General features: G+C 42.6%; 1 protein-coding gene across 1 annotated transcript in view; it reads left to right on the top strand.

Annotated features, from left to right (window-relative positions):
• Positions 1 to 1,428: 1,428 nt before the first annotated feature.
• Positions 1,429 to 15,822, top strand: part of rap1gap2a (RAP1 GTPase activating protein 2a) — a 99,562-nt gene continuing 85,168 nt past the window's right edge. The window contains exon 1 of the mRNA XM_030067962.1: positions 1,429 to 1,599. Coding sequence (XP_029923822.1) covers positions 1,559 to 1,599 — 41 coding nt within the window. The 5' untranslated portion in view covers positions 1,429 to 1,558. The remainder of the gene's footprint in view (positions 1,600 to 15,822) is intronic.

The following is a 15,822-nucleotide window of genomic DNA, read 5'->3' as shown; positions in this document are numbered from 1 at the left end:
GAAGACATATCCTTAAACAAACATCTCAAACGAAAGAAGGGCGCACCTCTGTGTGTGTGTGTGTGTGTGCATGTCTGTGCGTGTGTGTGTATGTATGTGTGTGTGTGTGTGTGTGTGTGTAGGTGGATGGGAGTCACCTGTAGGCCTACTTGCATCATGTCTTCATGCATCCAGCATCCATTAGGAGAAAAATATCTAATTAAACCCACCCTCTTTCTCTTTCTGTGTGTGTGTGTTTGTGTGTGTTTGTGTGTGTGTGGTGTGAGTATGTGTGTGTCTGTTGGAGGGACTGCTGTTTGTCACGCATGTTATTACGGCCAGGGGCAAGAAACCAGATCAATAAGAAATAATTTAGAGTGGCTGATGTTTGTGTCTCTGTTTGGGCCATCGATGGAACACTGTGGCCACTGAAGTGCTTGCAGCACATACATGCGATGCTAACATCAATCCAATGTGTGTATGTGTGTGTGTGTGTGTGTGTGTGTGTGTGTGTGTGTGTATGATTGATCTGATGGCCTTTGTACTCTAACACCAGTCCGCTTCATTGAATAACTGCCACCTACGGTCCATTGGTGAGTGTTTGTGTTATTGTGTGTTCACCTGTGTGATGGTGTGTGTGTGTGTGTGTGTGTGTGTGTGTGTGTGATATTCTTGTCACTGACCTTTTATAAATCCTCTTAGCACACTCCACTGTGAGGTGTGAGCACGGGCTTTAATCACCGCGACAGGCTGCGTGTTGCTGGTATTACTCTCGGGTCAGGACTTTGGATTTGATTAAAAGAACAGATCAAAATATTAACATTTATTATTTTGCTCAGAGCGCATACCACTTAATGCTGGGGCTACTGATACTACTGATACTGAGGTCTTGGGTTCGAATCCCGCTCAGACCCGTTGCTGAATGTCACCCCCTCTCTGCCCTGTCTTTCCTGTCTCTCTCCACTTTGACTGTCTAATAAAAAGCAGAAATGCCGCCAGATAATCTTTAATTATGATTTGATGCCCTTGTGTGGTGATAATGATGAAAGGGCTTCACTCTGTTGAGCTCTTCTTCACCGTTGGCCATATTTCAACTTTTCAGTGCCCACCCCCCACTCCGTCTCCATATTTATGTCCTGTCTGCTGCCTCTCATTTGTTGAGTCACTTCTCTCTGCTTCTTTCTCTCTCTCGGTCCAAGTCTCTCTTCACTGACATTTTCTCTTCTTCCCCTTCTTCTTTTTCTCCCCCCCCCCTGTCCTAAAGGGCTTTATAGGAGTTTAGGCGTAGCCCTCTCCATGGCAACACCATATCCCTGCATTCTTACACACACACACACACACACACTCTCTCTCTCTCTCTCTCTCTCTCTCTCTCTCTCCCGCTCATCTCATAATTCTCTGTTTCCCTGCACTGTCTCCACCCTCCCCCTCCATCTCTCTCTCTCTCTCTCTCTCTCTCTCTCTCTCTTGCTCTCGTACACACACACACACACACACACACACACACTCCGATTCACTCAAGCTCTCCTGCTCTCCCAGCTGCTCCACTGCTAATGCTGCACCATCCACTGACTGCGAGATGTTCACCCCAGCGAGTAAGGGATGTGCGGGGGAGACGAGGTAAGGCTTTCACACCCGTTTCCTCTGGAGGAGAAACAGAGCAGAGATGTTACTGCTCTGGGCTACTGACAGCGGCTAACTGTGAGCCAAAACACTGAGAGGGGGGAGAGCGTGCTCAACAGTTGCTGTCTGTCAGTCCGCCAGGGAGCGAAACCAGCAGAGGTGTGTGTGTGTGTGTTTGTGTGTGTGAGTTTTTGTGTGTTTTGGTCTGTGTGAGAACTCCCCAGCTGGAGTGGGGAAGCTGCGGGAGTTGCAGGTTGGTCAGTACACAAGTAGGGATCAAGTGAAGTGGGAATCTATTAATTACTCATTTCCTGTTTTTTTTTTTTCTACTTTAGGAAACATTACAGTCTTTGTAGGGATTTATATGTGCACAAATGTTTGTGTACATTCTGTGAAAGCCCCTGTGGATGTCGAGCAGCACTGTAAATTGTCTTTCGTGTAGTGCTGCAATGGTGCTGCAATGTCTGGTTGTGAGTGCTACATTCTCTGAGGGCATATGGCACTCTGTGTGTATGTGAGTGTGTGTATGAAGTTTGCAGTGGGTCTATGTGTATGTGAGTGTGTGGATGAGAACAACGTGGCACTTTTTTTTTTTTTTTTTTTTTTACAGTAATGAAGATATTTTTTCCTAAAAGTGCCTGTTCTAGCGTGTGTGTGACACTGAGTAAGTGTGAGCATCATGGAGACACACACACACACACACACACACACAGAGAGAGAGAGAGAGAGAGAGAAAGAGAGAGAGAAAGAGAGAGAGATGTGCGTACATAAATGTCCCAGCATTTGTTTGTGTGGGTGCCACTGGGCATTTGTTCAAGTAAATGTGCATGTACAGTATACATGCAATCTGTGAGTGTGTTTGTGTATATGTGTGTGTGTGTGTGTGTGTGTGTGTGTGTGTGTGCATGTATGTGTGTAATATACGTAAGACCTCCCTGAGGAAATTTGGTCCCTATGCAGCGCAGAGAGAAGAAACTGTCGTCGTCAGCGATGGACAGAAAAAAACACACAGGGAGAAACGCTGTTTGATTCATTATGCAGATGAGTGACGGAGTGTGTGTGACAAGTGTGTGATGATGACAGACAGTCAAACACGTCACGAAATCTAGAGAGAGAGAGACAAGCCCCCATTAACTCCTTAATTGTTAAGAAATTTAATGGCTAATAGCTCTGTCTGCCAAGATGTCATGAGCTTCAGCTACTCTCCATTTGCACACTTTATTCAGCAGTTATGATAGAATATTCTATTCCATTGTTTCTGCTGTGTTCTACTTTATTCTGCTCTGTTCTGCTGTCCACTCCTCTGTTCTGTTCTTCTGTGTTCTGCTCTACTCTATTCTGTTCTCTTTTGCTCTACTTGATACTCTATTCTGCTCTACACTATTCTTTTCTATTCAGTTCTATTCTGCTCTGTTCTGCTGTACTCTACTCTGTTCTGCTCTATTCTATTCTTTGCTCTGCGTTCTAATCTGTGGAATTGTATTTGTTTTAGTCTAAGTTCAGGTCTGTCAACCATTTTATAATGTGTTTTTTTATGAGCAGTGTATGATTAATGTAAGGAATTAAAAGTTATACTATTTGATAATGTGGTTGTTTTCACACAACAATGTGCACAATCTATTATTATCATTATTATTATTATTATTATTATTATTATTATTATTATTGTTATTATTGTTATTATTGTTATTATTTTGTTTGTTTTATCTAAACTGTGTATGTGAAACCTTAGCCTTAGCCTTCAGTTGGAGCCCTACAAGTAAGCATCCCTGTCAAACAGGCCTGACTGCCTCTGTCAAATATTTCATGAGTGCTGGTCTCAGAGGTTTTATTTAGTTTTTTGACCCCAACCTCTTCACACACACACTCACACATACACATACACACATAAACACACACCCAAGTATGCTCATATGAGTGTCATTCATATTGCCCAGAAGGGCAAAAAGAGACTCTTGACACAGCAGTCCCAGGCTAAGAGGCTTGACAAATCCCAGTTCTACAGTGTGGAGTCGATGGAGAGTCTCACTGCTGATTCCAGCTGAAAATAGTAGCAGGACTCAGCCGCTGTCTAATCTGTACCTGTCAGGTAGAGTGAATTTAGGATTTGTCCCAGCTATTAAATTGTGATTACACACACACACACACACACACACACACACACACACACACACGCACACACACACACAAACGTACATATATACTTACAATGCTCTCTTTCTCCCTATCCCCACCGCCCCCCCCCCCCCCCCCCCCCCCACCCCACCCCACCCCCACCCCTCACACACACACACATGTAATTACATATGCATAGGAGCATCCACTCAATGATTTGTGCTGCATCAAAGACAGCAGAAGAAACACACACATGCACACACACATGTACAGTATGTGGTGAATGGGCAACTTGAGCTGACTGACATTTTACTTTCTCTGTCTATTAGCGTTTCAAAAGAGTCATCAAAACATTAGTCTACTTTGTTTTATCTCAGTTATTCTTGCATAATAGAAGGAGAATGGTTACCTCTGGTATACTTAAGTAGGAATGTCAGTGATTTAATACATGGAGTTCAAAACATTGCTGCACACACAGATTTTGTAGAGGTATGCACAACCTCTATAGAACATTAAAACAGATGTGATAAGGCAGAGCAGGGTAGGAGGTGGGTTGAAGCAAAAAAACAGCGGTGGGGTGGAAAGAGAGGGCAGCCTGTCATGATACGCTGATGTGTCATTTAAAAGGCTTTGAATTTAGTGAGTGCTGGCTTGTACGCTCACCTGGACACATGGTGGTCCACATGGTGGTGAAATATCCTCATCAGTCATGCTCCCCTGGGCTGCTAATCCACAATACTGCTTTTCTATCTCTCCATTCAGTTCCATAGAGTGACACACAGGCCATAAAAGGAGTAAATGAATGCAAGCAAAGCAGATTATGCAAACATAAGAAGTCCTGGTAACCATTTTTGGAGGAAATGGAGGGCATTTCCCCAACACATGGACCCATACCTCTTACAGCTAACTATACTACTCAACACTTCATGAAAGTTCAATTCTTCTTTAACTTTGAACCAATGAGAAGATCAGAGCTGAGGAGTTCCCTGAGTGAACTAGCTTTGCTGACTTTGCTGACCAACATTTCACTCCTCTATATGGTTGAATGAGACTTTTCAGTTAATTGCACTTAAATATAGGCTTGGAAACAGCCATGTTAGATCTATTATACAACAAAATTGGCATATCTTAGACACTGACCCTAGTTTGAAGAATGGTTTCTCTAGACCTCCTCTCTTTTCCTATAAAAAGGGCTTTGAATCTGAAAGATAGGTTTGTGCATGCAGATTGCCAGCCCAAAAAGAAGCCTCTCTCCTGGCTGTTTTCTTTACTTACAGTGTGCAGCCTATGTATATACAATATGGTGAAAACAAACTCAAAAATCTGCATTACTTGTAGCTCTGCAAATGTAATTTATTTTCTGTATTGCCCTTGCTCACTAGGTTATGTTGGCAAAACAGCAAAACCATTAAAGATAAGGCTTTCTGAACACAAAAGCTGAATAAGGAGGAAGGACTTGAATTCTCCTATAGCTCAACATTTCATTTAGGCTGAGCATGGTATACAGTCTCTAACATGTGGGCACTGAAACTGTCGCTTGCTAAACAGGGTGGTGATCTGAACCACAAAATGTTGAGATGAGAGGCTTACTGGATTAGTACCCTGAAGACCTTGTCACCCTCTGGGTTCAATGATGAACTCTCATGCTGTTGGGCAATATAATCTGGTGATATAAATGTACAGTGGACATGGTGTCCTTGTTTATACGAGGACACCATTTCATTGACTTACTGTCCTGACACACTGAGTGTGTCGGTGATATTTTGTCAATCTGAAATGTGTTGATGATGTTAAATTGACTTCACGTCAGTCACAATTGATCTGCTGAAGGTTATTTCCTACTAAATGCATTGAATTCATCCTACTGTCTGAATATCTGTGTATGAATTAATGTGTTTTGTGTGTGATGACATCATTTGATGTCCATATTTAAAGCACCTGTGTCTTGACTTGTGTACTGATGCATTGATTGGCTGCAGTTTTTTTTTTTTTTTTTTTTTCTGAGTGCAGATCTTCATCCCTTTACATTGTAGTTATCAGCTTTGGAGAGCCAATGCACCATAATGAAGCCTTATTGCAGGTAAAAAGTGTTGGCCTCATCTGAATATTCAATTTCCGCAGAATTTCCAGCTGCACTCTCTGTCTCCTTCGGCCCTTTTGGCACTTGAGTATTGCACAGTTGAGAGCTGATAAAAGTCAAAAAACCCTCAAATACAACACACAGCAGCCTAGTTTGAGCCCTCGTCCCTCTCATCATAATGACTCTGTTTTTCTTCTTGGATCTGTGCTGGTCGTTTTTGCGCCTCTCACTGATTCACCCTTCAGTCATCCTTCAACAGCTCTCATTTCGTCTGTCCTTTTTCCTCTTTTTCTTTATCTCTCTCTCTCAAACTCTTCGACATCTACCCCTGTTTGCTGTCATACACACTGTTCATTTCATTTAGTCTCAAGCATTCTGAGCCCCTCTTCTGAATCCATCCCTCGTCAGCTACACCTTTCCAAACCTCAGCACTGATCCCAAACTTTACCCCTTTTGTGTTTGTCCTTCCTTTCATCAATTCTTGCCCATTCTCTCTCTCTTACTGTGGTGATGAGATCAATGCAGACTTTGATACAGTGTCACATGAGTCACTACAGCTGCAGAGGGGATTTGCTTTGAACTATCACTCTGTGTACCTGTGTGTGTGTGTGTGTGTGTGTGTGTGTGTGTGTGTGTGTGTGTGTGTGTGTGTGTGTGTGTGTGTGTGTGTGCGTGGGTTTCCACTAAATGAGAATGGTAAAAGAAATTTGCCGTAGCTTTCTATAGACATAGATACATAAATATATGTGTGTGTGTGTGTGTGTATGTACAGAATCCTCTCAACTGAACTGTTTTTGTGTGTGTTTGTGAGCATTTACTGTGTGCGTATCCCTGTAGGGATTTCTTATTATGTGCACAGTGTGTTCTTATGTGTGTGCGTGTGTGTTGCTCTTTAAAGCTTGGCGGAGCTGCTGTGGAGGGGAAGTGTGTGAATTAAATGGATGTTTCTCTCTCATCAATGCTGCCTGGTAGAGTGAACAAGGGGGGAGTCGAGGGCTGAAGGCACTATGGAGACTGTGTGGGTGGAGGAGGTGCTGTGTGTTTGTGTGTGTATGTGTCATGGTGTGTTCTTTGTGTGTGCATAGATGTACACACATGTCAGCATATGTGTGTGTGTCTGTGTGTCTGTGTGTCTGTGTGCTTGTGTGCACGCATTCGTGTACGTCTTCGTTTATGATTTTGTGTGTATGTGTGTGTGGCAGAGTGGGTGTATGGGTGGGCTTGCTGTCACTTTCACTAAAATCCACCAACACAGAGAAGAACTATGGGGGGGGAAGTAGGGAAATAAAAATAGAATGCCAACCAGGAGGAAGTAAAGAGAAAAATGATAAAAAAAAGGGATTGTGAAAGAGAAAGAAAACAGACAAGAGAGATGTGAGAAAAGTGAAAAAACAGAATAACAGAATAAGTTGAAGAAAAAATGAAAGGAATTGGTTAAAAAGAGAGACATGAGTTGATTAGATGGGGATTAGAGAAGGATTTTTTTTAAGGCAGTGCTTCCTGTATGTTGTACTTTAGATGTTATTGGACAGTAAAGCAGCAGGTTCGCTCATTAATAGCTTGTTCCCGCTGTGCAGAATAAAAAGCCTGGAAGAAATTTTGGAGAAAGCGAAGGAGCTAATGATAATCAATCATCGTCCTCTCTTTGGTCTCCAGTTTGAGTGTGAACAGCAAAATGTCAACTTGTTATTGCTCCCAATAATTTGCACAGGTTTCCTTAAGAGTGACAGTGGTCATATCGAAACAATATATCTAAAAAAAAAAAAAAAAAAAAAAAAAAAATGGTCTATACAAGATACAAGGATTAAAACAGAAATGCCATACAATGTGTAATAGATGATAATGGCTGGATAAAAACTGGAGGTCCAAGGAAATAAGGGAGCTTCATCTTCAAGGCAAAGCTCATTAGCCATGCATGGATTAGAGTGATGTAAACCCCCCTAAGAGGTTACATTGAGGGTCTTGCCATAAACACACTGTACACCGAACCAATTCTACATATCAAACCACAAGGCACAACCATGTGCATATTTTTAATCTTTTACATGAAAACAAAATAAAAAAAACATTCCAGCTCTCGATTGCGGCAATTGTACCTGCATGAAGGATGCCGAATCCTGAGATCTGAAATGCTGGACATGCCTCTTATTAGAGGATTTCATTGAGATTGCACTAATGGTATGTTTGGGTGCGGTTTACTCCATCGAGGCACTTGAGATGGTATGAATTGAAAACAATGATTTCCTATCATTTCCTATTAACATCTAGCTGTCCTGCTCCACCTTAATGACCTAAGGTGCTGAAAGCAGATTGCAAAAAATGCAAACAATTATTTACAATTATGTTTGACTTTTTGACGGTGCGTAGGTGCCTGCATGGTTGATGTGTGCATGTGTGTGCCTCTGTGTGTGTGTGCTTGTGTGTATGTGCATCTTGTAGATGGATGGAGGTGGTTGAGGCAGGGGCTAATGAAGCAGAGCATCAAGTCTGCCTCGAAATGAGCAACCTCCCCGCTGGAAAACCTCACATGACTAATAAACCTATTAGCAACACAGTGGGTAGAGGGGAGGAATGGATGGATGGGTGGAGGAGGAGATGAATAGAGCAAAGAGGGAAGGTCTATCTGGTCGGTCTGGGAGTACGCCACCCTCTGGGAATCCATCTAATGACTAAATACCTTATTACATGGTGGGGAGAGAGATGCAATAACGGAAGGAGAGAGAGGGAAGGAGACAGAGAGAAATAATAAAGATGGAAATGTCGTGAATCTCGTGGAGTCTCACTGCTCCCTTGAAACTCATCTGTGACGATTGATTTCCCCGACTGCAGCAGGTTGGGGTGGAGGAATAGATAAACAGTGATGGCGGAGAGAAGGTTAGAGAGGATGAGATGAGAAATTGACAGAAACAAAATAGGTGAAAGTGGAGAAAGGGGAAAGAAAAAGAGTGGGTAAATGAGAGGAGTTTGGAGTAATGGAGCATCATTCTCTAAGATATCAGTATATCCTATGAACATTATTGAGACAGCTGCAGTCCATTTATTTTATCCATACTGTATTGTATATTTCTATATCTACCGTATGTATTTTAGCCAGCCAGCCAGCCAACCAGCCAGACATATAAATAAATTGATCGATACACCTGCATTTCCCCTTCATCTGACATGGATTTAATAGGTGACCGGTAAACAAGATTTTAATGTGTCCCCTGAACAAGATTTTACTAAGAGACAGATTATAGTGTTGTTTAAACTGCACACTGTAATCTTTAATCGGCTAAATTTCCCCCCAAAAATGTTAAAAGGGTTAGATTTGTTGGTTTTTGCAATCTATTTTTTGTGTAACTGGTTGCAGGTTGCAAATGAAACTTCTACTAATTCTGTATCACCTGATCCTGAACAGTCCAAATGATGGTATTTTGTGTTCATTTACTTTTGAAGGGCAAGTATTTCTAATTCGTAACAAGATGCGTTTTGGTGCATTTTTGTCCATCGCTGGCTCCCGCCCTCACACCATTTCTTTCTCTTTCTTATTCTGTCTCTCGCCTTTCTCCCTCATACACACACAGACACACACAATCACACCATGCACACACACATTTGTCTTTGAAGCATCCTTCCCACCAGCTGTCCTTTTCTGTCTTGAATACTCTTCAGACTTAAAGGGACAGTAAACCCCAAAACATATGTTATGAGGTGCGAACTGATAACTAGGTGTTGCTTGACATACAGTAGCAGACAATAATTCCAGGCCTCATCACCACACATATGTACACAAATCAAACATTTCTCTGTTTTCCAGGGTTTAAAATTGAAAACAGGCAAACATCACTGGACACTGTGTAGTGTTACTTTTAATTTGCCTCTGTTAAATCAGATTTATATGAGAGCTGCTAGCAGCTGATCTATATTCCAGCCCTCATCTATGGTCACAAGCCTGATATTGTAGAATGATATTGTGGATACATGCACCTGAACTGACCTTTCTTTGCAGGGTGGCTGGGCTTGGGTACAGGGTGAGGAGCTCAGACCTCCAGGAGGATCTCTTTTTAGAGCTGCTGCTTTGGAAGGAGCCAGTTGAGATGGCTTGGGCATCTAGTTACATCGCTGTAGTGGTTTTCTGGGTATGTCCAACTACATGGGGCTACTTCCAGGGGACTACATATCCCAGCTGTCCTGAGAGCACCTAGGGATCACCCAGCAGTAGGTACAGTACAGGCCAAAAGTTTGGACACACCTTCTCATTCAATGCGTTTTCTTTATTTTCATGACTATTTACATTGTAGATTCTAACTGAAGGAATCAAAACTATGAATGAACACATGTGGAGTTACACTATATTACCAAAAGTATTCGCTCACCTGCCTTTACTCATACTATGAACTGAAGTGCCATCCCATTCCTAACCCATAGAGTTCAATATGATGTCGGTCCACCTTTTGCAGCTATTACAGCTTCAACTCTTCTGGGAAGACTGTCCACAAGGTTGAGGAGAGTGTTTATAGGAATTTTTGACCATTCTTCCAAAAGCGCAATGGTGAGGTCACACACTGATGTTGGTCGAGAAGGCCTGGCTCTCAGTCTCCGCTCTAATTCATCCCAAAGGTGTTCTATCGGGTTCAGGTCAGGACTCTGTGCAGGCCAGTCAAGTTCATCCACACCAGACTCTGTCATCCATGTCTTTATGGACCTTGCTTTGTGCACTGGTGCACAGTCATGTTGGAAGAGGAAGGGGCCCGCTCCAAACTGTTCCCACAAGGTTGGGAGCATGGAATTGTCCAAAATGTTTTGGTATCCTGAAGCATTCAAAGTTCCTTTCACTGGAACTAAGGGGCCAAGCCCAGCTCCTGAAAAACAACCCCACACCATAATTCCTCCTCCACCAAATTTCACAGTCGCCACAATGCAGTCTGAAATGTACCGTTCTCCTGGCAACCTCCAAACCCAGACTCGTCCATCAGATTGCCAGATGGAAAAGTGTGATTCATCACTCCAGAGAACGCGTCTCCACTGCTCTAGAGGCCAGTGGCGGCGTGCTTTACACCATTGCATCCGACGCTTTGCATTGCACTTGGTGATGTGTGGCTTGGCTGCAGCTGCTCGGCCATGGAAACCCATTCCATGAAGCTCTCTGCGTACTGTACTTGGGCTAATCTGAAGGTCACATGAAGTTTGTAGCTCTGTAGCAATTGACTGTGCAGAAAGTCGGCGACCTCTTTGCACTATGCGCTTCAGCATCCGCTGACCCCTCTCCGTCACTTTACGTGGCCTATCACTTCGTGGCTGAGTTGCTGTTGTTCCCAAACGCTTCCATTTTGTTATAATAGAGCTGACAGTTGACTGTGGAATATTTAGGAGCGAGGAAATTTCACGACTGGATTTGTTGCACAGGTGGCATCCTATGACAGTTCCACGCTGGAATTCACTGAGCTCCTGAGAGCGGCCCATTCTTTCACAAATGTCTTGTTTCACAGTCTGCATGCCTGAGTGCTTGATTTTATACACCTGTGGCCAGGCCAAGTGATTAGGACACCTGATTCTGATCATTTGAATGGGTGAGCGAATACTTTTGGTAATATAGTGTATGTACTTAACAAAAAAAGGTGAAATAACTGAAAACATGTTTTATATTCTAGTTTCTTCAAAATAGCCACCCTTTGCTCTGATTACTGCTTTGCACGCTCTTGGCATTCTCTCGATGAGCTTCAAGAGGTAGTCACCTGAAATGGTTTTCCAACAGTCTTGAAGGAGTTCCCAGAGGTGTTTAGCACTTGTTGGCCCCTTTGCCTTCACTCTGCGGTCCAGCTCACCCCAAACCATCTGGATTGGGTTCAGGTCCGGTGACTCTGGAGGCCAGGTCATCTGCCGCAGCACTCCATCACTCTCCTTCTTGGTCAAATAGCCCTTACACAGCCTGGAGGTGTGTTTGGGCTCATTGTCCTGTTGAAAAATAAATGATCATCCAACTAAACGCAAACCGGATGGGATGGCATGTCGCTGCAGGATGCTGTGGTAGCCATGCTGGTTCAGTGTGCCTTCAATTTTGAATAAATCCCCAACAGTGTCACCAGCAAAACACCCCCACACCATCACACCTCCTCCTCCATGCTTCACAGTGGGAACCAGGCATGTGGAATCCATCCGTTCACCTTTTCTGTGTCTCACAAAGACATGGCGGTTGGAACCAAAGATCTCAAATTTGGACTCATCAGACCAAAGCACAGATTTCCACTGGTCTAATGTCCATTCCTTGTGTTTCTTGGCCCAAACAAATCTCTTCTGCTTGTTGCCGCTCCTTAGCAGTGGTTTCCTAGCAGCTATTTGACCATGAAGGCCTGATTCGCTCAGTCTCCTCTTAACAGTTGTTCTAGAGATGGGTCTGCTGCTAGAACTCTGTGTGGCATTTATCTGGTCTCTGATCTGAGCTGCTGTTAACTTGCGATTTCTGAGGCTGGTGACTCGGATGAACTTGTCCTCAGAAGCAGAGGTGACTCTTGGTCTTCCTTTCCTGGGTCGGTCCTCATGTGTGCCAGTTTCGTTGTAGCGCTTGATGGTTTTTGTGACTCCACTTGGGGACACATTTAAAGTTTTTGCAATTTTCTGGACTGACTGACCTTCATTTCTTAAAGTAATGATGGCCACTCGTTTTTCTTCAGTTAGCTGATTGGTTCTTGCCATAATATGAATTTTAACAGTTGTCCAATAGGGCTGTCGGCTGTGTAGTAACCTGACTTCTGCACAACACAACTGATGGTCCCAACCCCACTGATAAAGCAAGAAATTCCACTAATTAACCCTAATAAGGCACACCTGTGAAGTGAAAACCATTTCAGGTGACTACCTCTTGAAGCTCATCGAGAGAATGCCAAGAGTGTGCAAAGCAGTAATCAGAGCAAAGGGTGGCTATTTTGAAGAAACTAGAATATAAAACATGTTTTCAGTTATTTCACCTTTTTTTGTTAAGTACATAACTCCACATGTGTTCATTCATAGTTTTGATGCCTTCAGTGAGAATCTACAATGTAAATAGTCATGAAAATAAAGAAAACGCATTGAATGAGAAGGTGTGTCCAAACTTTTGGCCTGTACTGTAAATGTGATTGGAGAAAAGGATGTCTGAGCTACCCCCGTTCCCAGAAAAACGATGGATGGAAGGCCTGATGCAGTAACATTACATTCTCACCAAGGGGGTAAGCCTTGTAAAATGCTGTAAAATGGCACAACTTGCTGTATCAGGAAACCAGGGAACTTGAAATGAATCCTCTACCACCAAGAAAAATGCACCCACAAGTGCTGTGAATTGTAGAGAAATGTCAAATGGAAAAGGCAATCTTCCCGGGCAGCTGCAGTGAAATATTGCAACTGCAGAAGTATGAGCTGACCTATAATGGCATTTCAGAACATAAAGCTCAAAAATGTCCCGATGAAAATCTTGCAGCCTCTTACACACTCCAATAGTAGATACAATGTAGATACAAATAGACAGATACAATACAATGTAGATAGACACAGTACAATACAATACAATGTAATTAGATACACTAGATATAATTTAGATAAAAAATACAAGTGATCTTTCTTTCTTTCTTTCTTTCTTTCTTTCTTTCTTTCTTTCTTTCCTTCTGTCTTTCTTGCTTTCTGTTTTTCTTTCTGTATTTCTTTCAGGAAAAGGCTCACCGTGGCATCTGTGAAAATTCTCTGTGAGATAGGTTTTTGTCAAATGCTATTAACAAACTGGTGCTGCAGATTTTATCACACACATCCTGTGTGCCCCCTGCCTGGCCCACTAGGGGGCGAAAGTGAGGTCTATCCCGCCGGTTTTGTCATCCTCAGTCAGAACTGTCACATGGTGTAAAGAGACAGAGAAGACTGTCCTGTACAAATTTCAGTTCTGGTGAATGTCCCCTATACGATATGCATAAGGAGTTGAACTTGCACCATTGTCTATTCTATTCTATTCTATTCTATTCTATTCTATTCTATTCTATTCTATTCTATTCCCGGTTTTCTGTTCTATTCTTTGTCCGTTCAGTTCTTTGCTGTGCATCCACTGTGAAAATGTAGACATGGAGCTGATCTCTAATTACAATCATTACTACTGTTACACCAGACTTTGTAACATTCATTCTCCATTGTGTGCATGCACGCGCAAATACGTGCACATGCATGCACACACACACACACACACACACACACACACACACACTGCATTACATTATGCCACTGGAGCGTTTTATTGCTTTTAATCAGTGAGATGCCATCTTGATAGAGATGTGGGACTGAGAGTTCACCCACTCATACACTCGAGGGGGAGAGAGAGAGAGAGAGAGAGAGAGAGAGAGAGAGAGAGAGAGAGAGAGAGAGAGAGAGAGAGGGAGAGGGAGAGGGAGAGAGAGAGAGGGAGAGGGAGAGGGAGAGGGAGAGGGAGAGAGAGAGGGAGAGGGAGAGGGAGAGGGAGAGGGAGAGGGAGAGAGAGAGGGAGAGGGAGAGACATAAAATCATTAAACCGTTAGTCTATATTGATATTCTTTCATTCTAAATATTCCTGACTTTAATCAAACAGAGATGCTTGTCCAGTATCTTGAACCAAGTGTGACTGTAAATCAAGGTTGGTTTGGAGGCCAATCTTCTTCAGAGCAAACAGGAAAAACCATAAATGCTTTGGTGCTTTTGAGGGACACAGATGAAATATAACCTCTTTGTGACATTCAATAGCCTCCTTTCTCTTTGTATTCAGTATTTTCATTATATATCAGTGTAGGGCTGATATCATGTCTGTGAGTCACCTTTGTACTGAAAGAGTCTAACCAACATGAGGCGTGTAACAGAAAGTCTCAGAAGAAAAATTAATGTACTGTAAAACATTGACCAGGTTTTTGTCCCTGAGGCATTTTAGTCCAACATTAAATAAAAAGAAAAAAAAAAAAAGAAAAGTAAATGCAAGGTTTTCTAAATGAGCGTCTGTTATTTCCAGTCATACTTTCACCTACATTCTCGAGGTTTGCTGTGTTCTCACAGTAGATTTGTGGGTCGCCGTGTGAACGTTAACACTGAAAGTTAGACTTGTCAACCCTGAAGTGAGTAGGAAGGAAGCCCGGAAGGACACTCCCTCTGGCCACAGCACAGGACGTTTCTCTGTACACTTTATATTCCTGTCAGACTGCAGCGTAGCACCGCTCTGCCCATTTCCCTGTATATAATACATTATGTTTCAAAATGAAGCCATTCCCTCCCTGCTGTCAGCTGTCAGTCAGCTGGTAAATTCTCTATTCAAACTCCTTTAATATAAGCAATTAATTATGTAGGAAATGTGATCCACAATGTAACTGTAACTGATTTATTCCACTTGCCATTACTATTACTTTTGTATACTTTCATTGGTCAGTGCTGTTGTGTTTAATTTTTTTTTTCTGTTATTCACCCAGTTTTACTTTTGTTAAATACATTACTTATATATTCCATTGACAACTTCTGCTCTCTATACTGTCAAATGTATGAACCGCAGCACTGTTTCCCAGTCTGCTGGAGGGTTTTTCCATCCCAAGAAACCACTAAATTTCTCAATAGCCTGCATTAAATTATGTTTCTAATTGTTATTTTTAGTTTTACTTAGAAGATTGGACATTTTGGTAAACTTGCGGCTTTGACAACTGTAGTTGTTGGCATTAACCGGATAGTTCACCCATTTTTAAGAAATTAGGTGTTATTCCACCAGCCCAGCGTCTTCAACCTGCGCACAAATCACACAGCTTTACTACCTTCAAACTGCATGCAGTGCATACACCAAAGTCCAGTTATGCATGCAGTTGATGTGCCAATCCATTAGCACATAAAAGTGTGTAATACAGCGGCTGATAATGACAAACAACACATAAGGAGGTAGGTGAGTGTGGTGCATGCATCAAACCCTTTCCTGCCATCATGACATCATGACCATTCCAGGTGACATGTGGCATCTGGATGCATCTGGGGTGTATTCAGCGCAGACGTACCGGTACGTAACGTCAAGCTAACAGAAACGATAAAGC

The sequence above is a fragment of the Myripristis murdjan genome, chromosome 13 (assembly GCF_902150065.1).
Source record: "Myripristis murdjan chromosome 13, fMyrMur1.1, whole genome shotgun sequence".
NCBI classification, from domain to species: Eukaryota; Metazoa; Chordata; class Actinopteri; order Holocentriformes; family Holocentridae; genus Myripristis; species Myripristis murdjan.
Note: the sequence above shows the minus strand (reverse complement) of the source record. Positions and strands in the feature narration are given on the sequence as shown.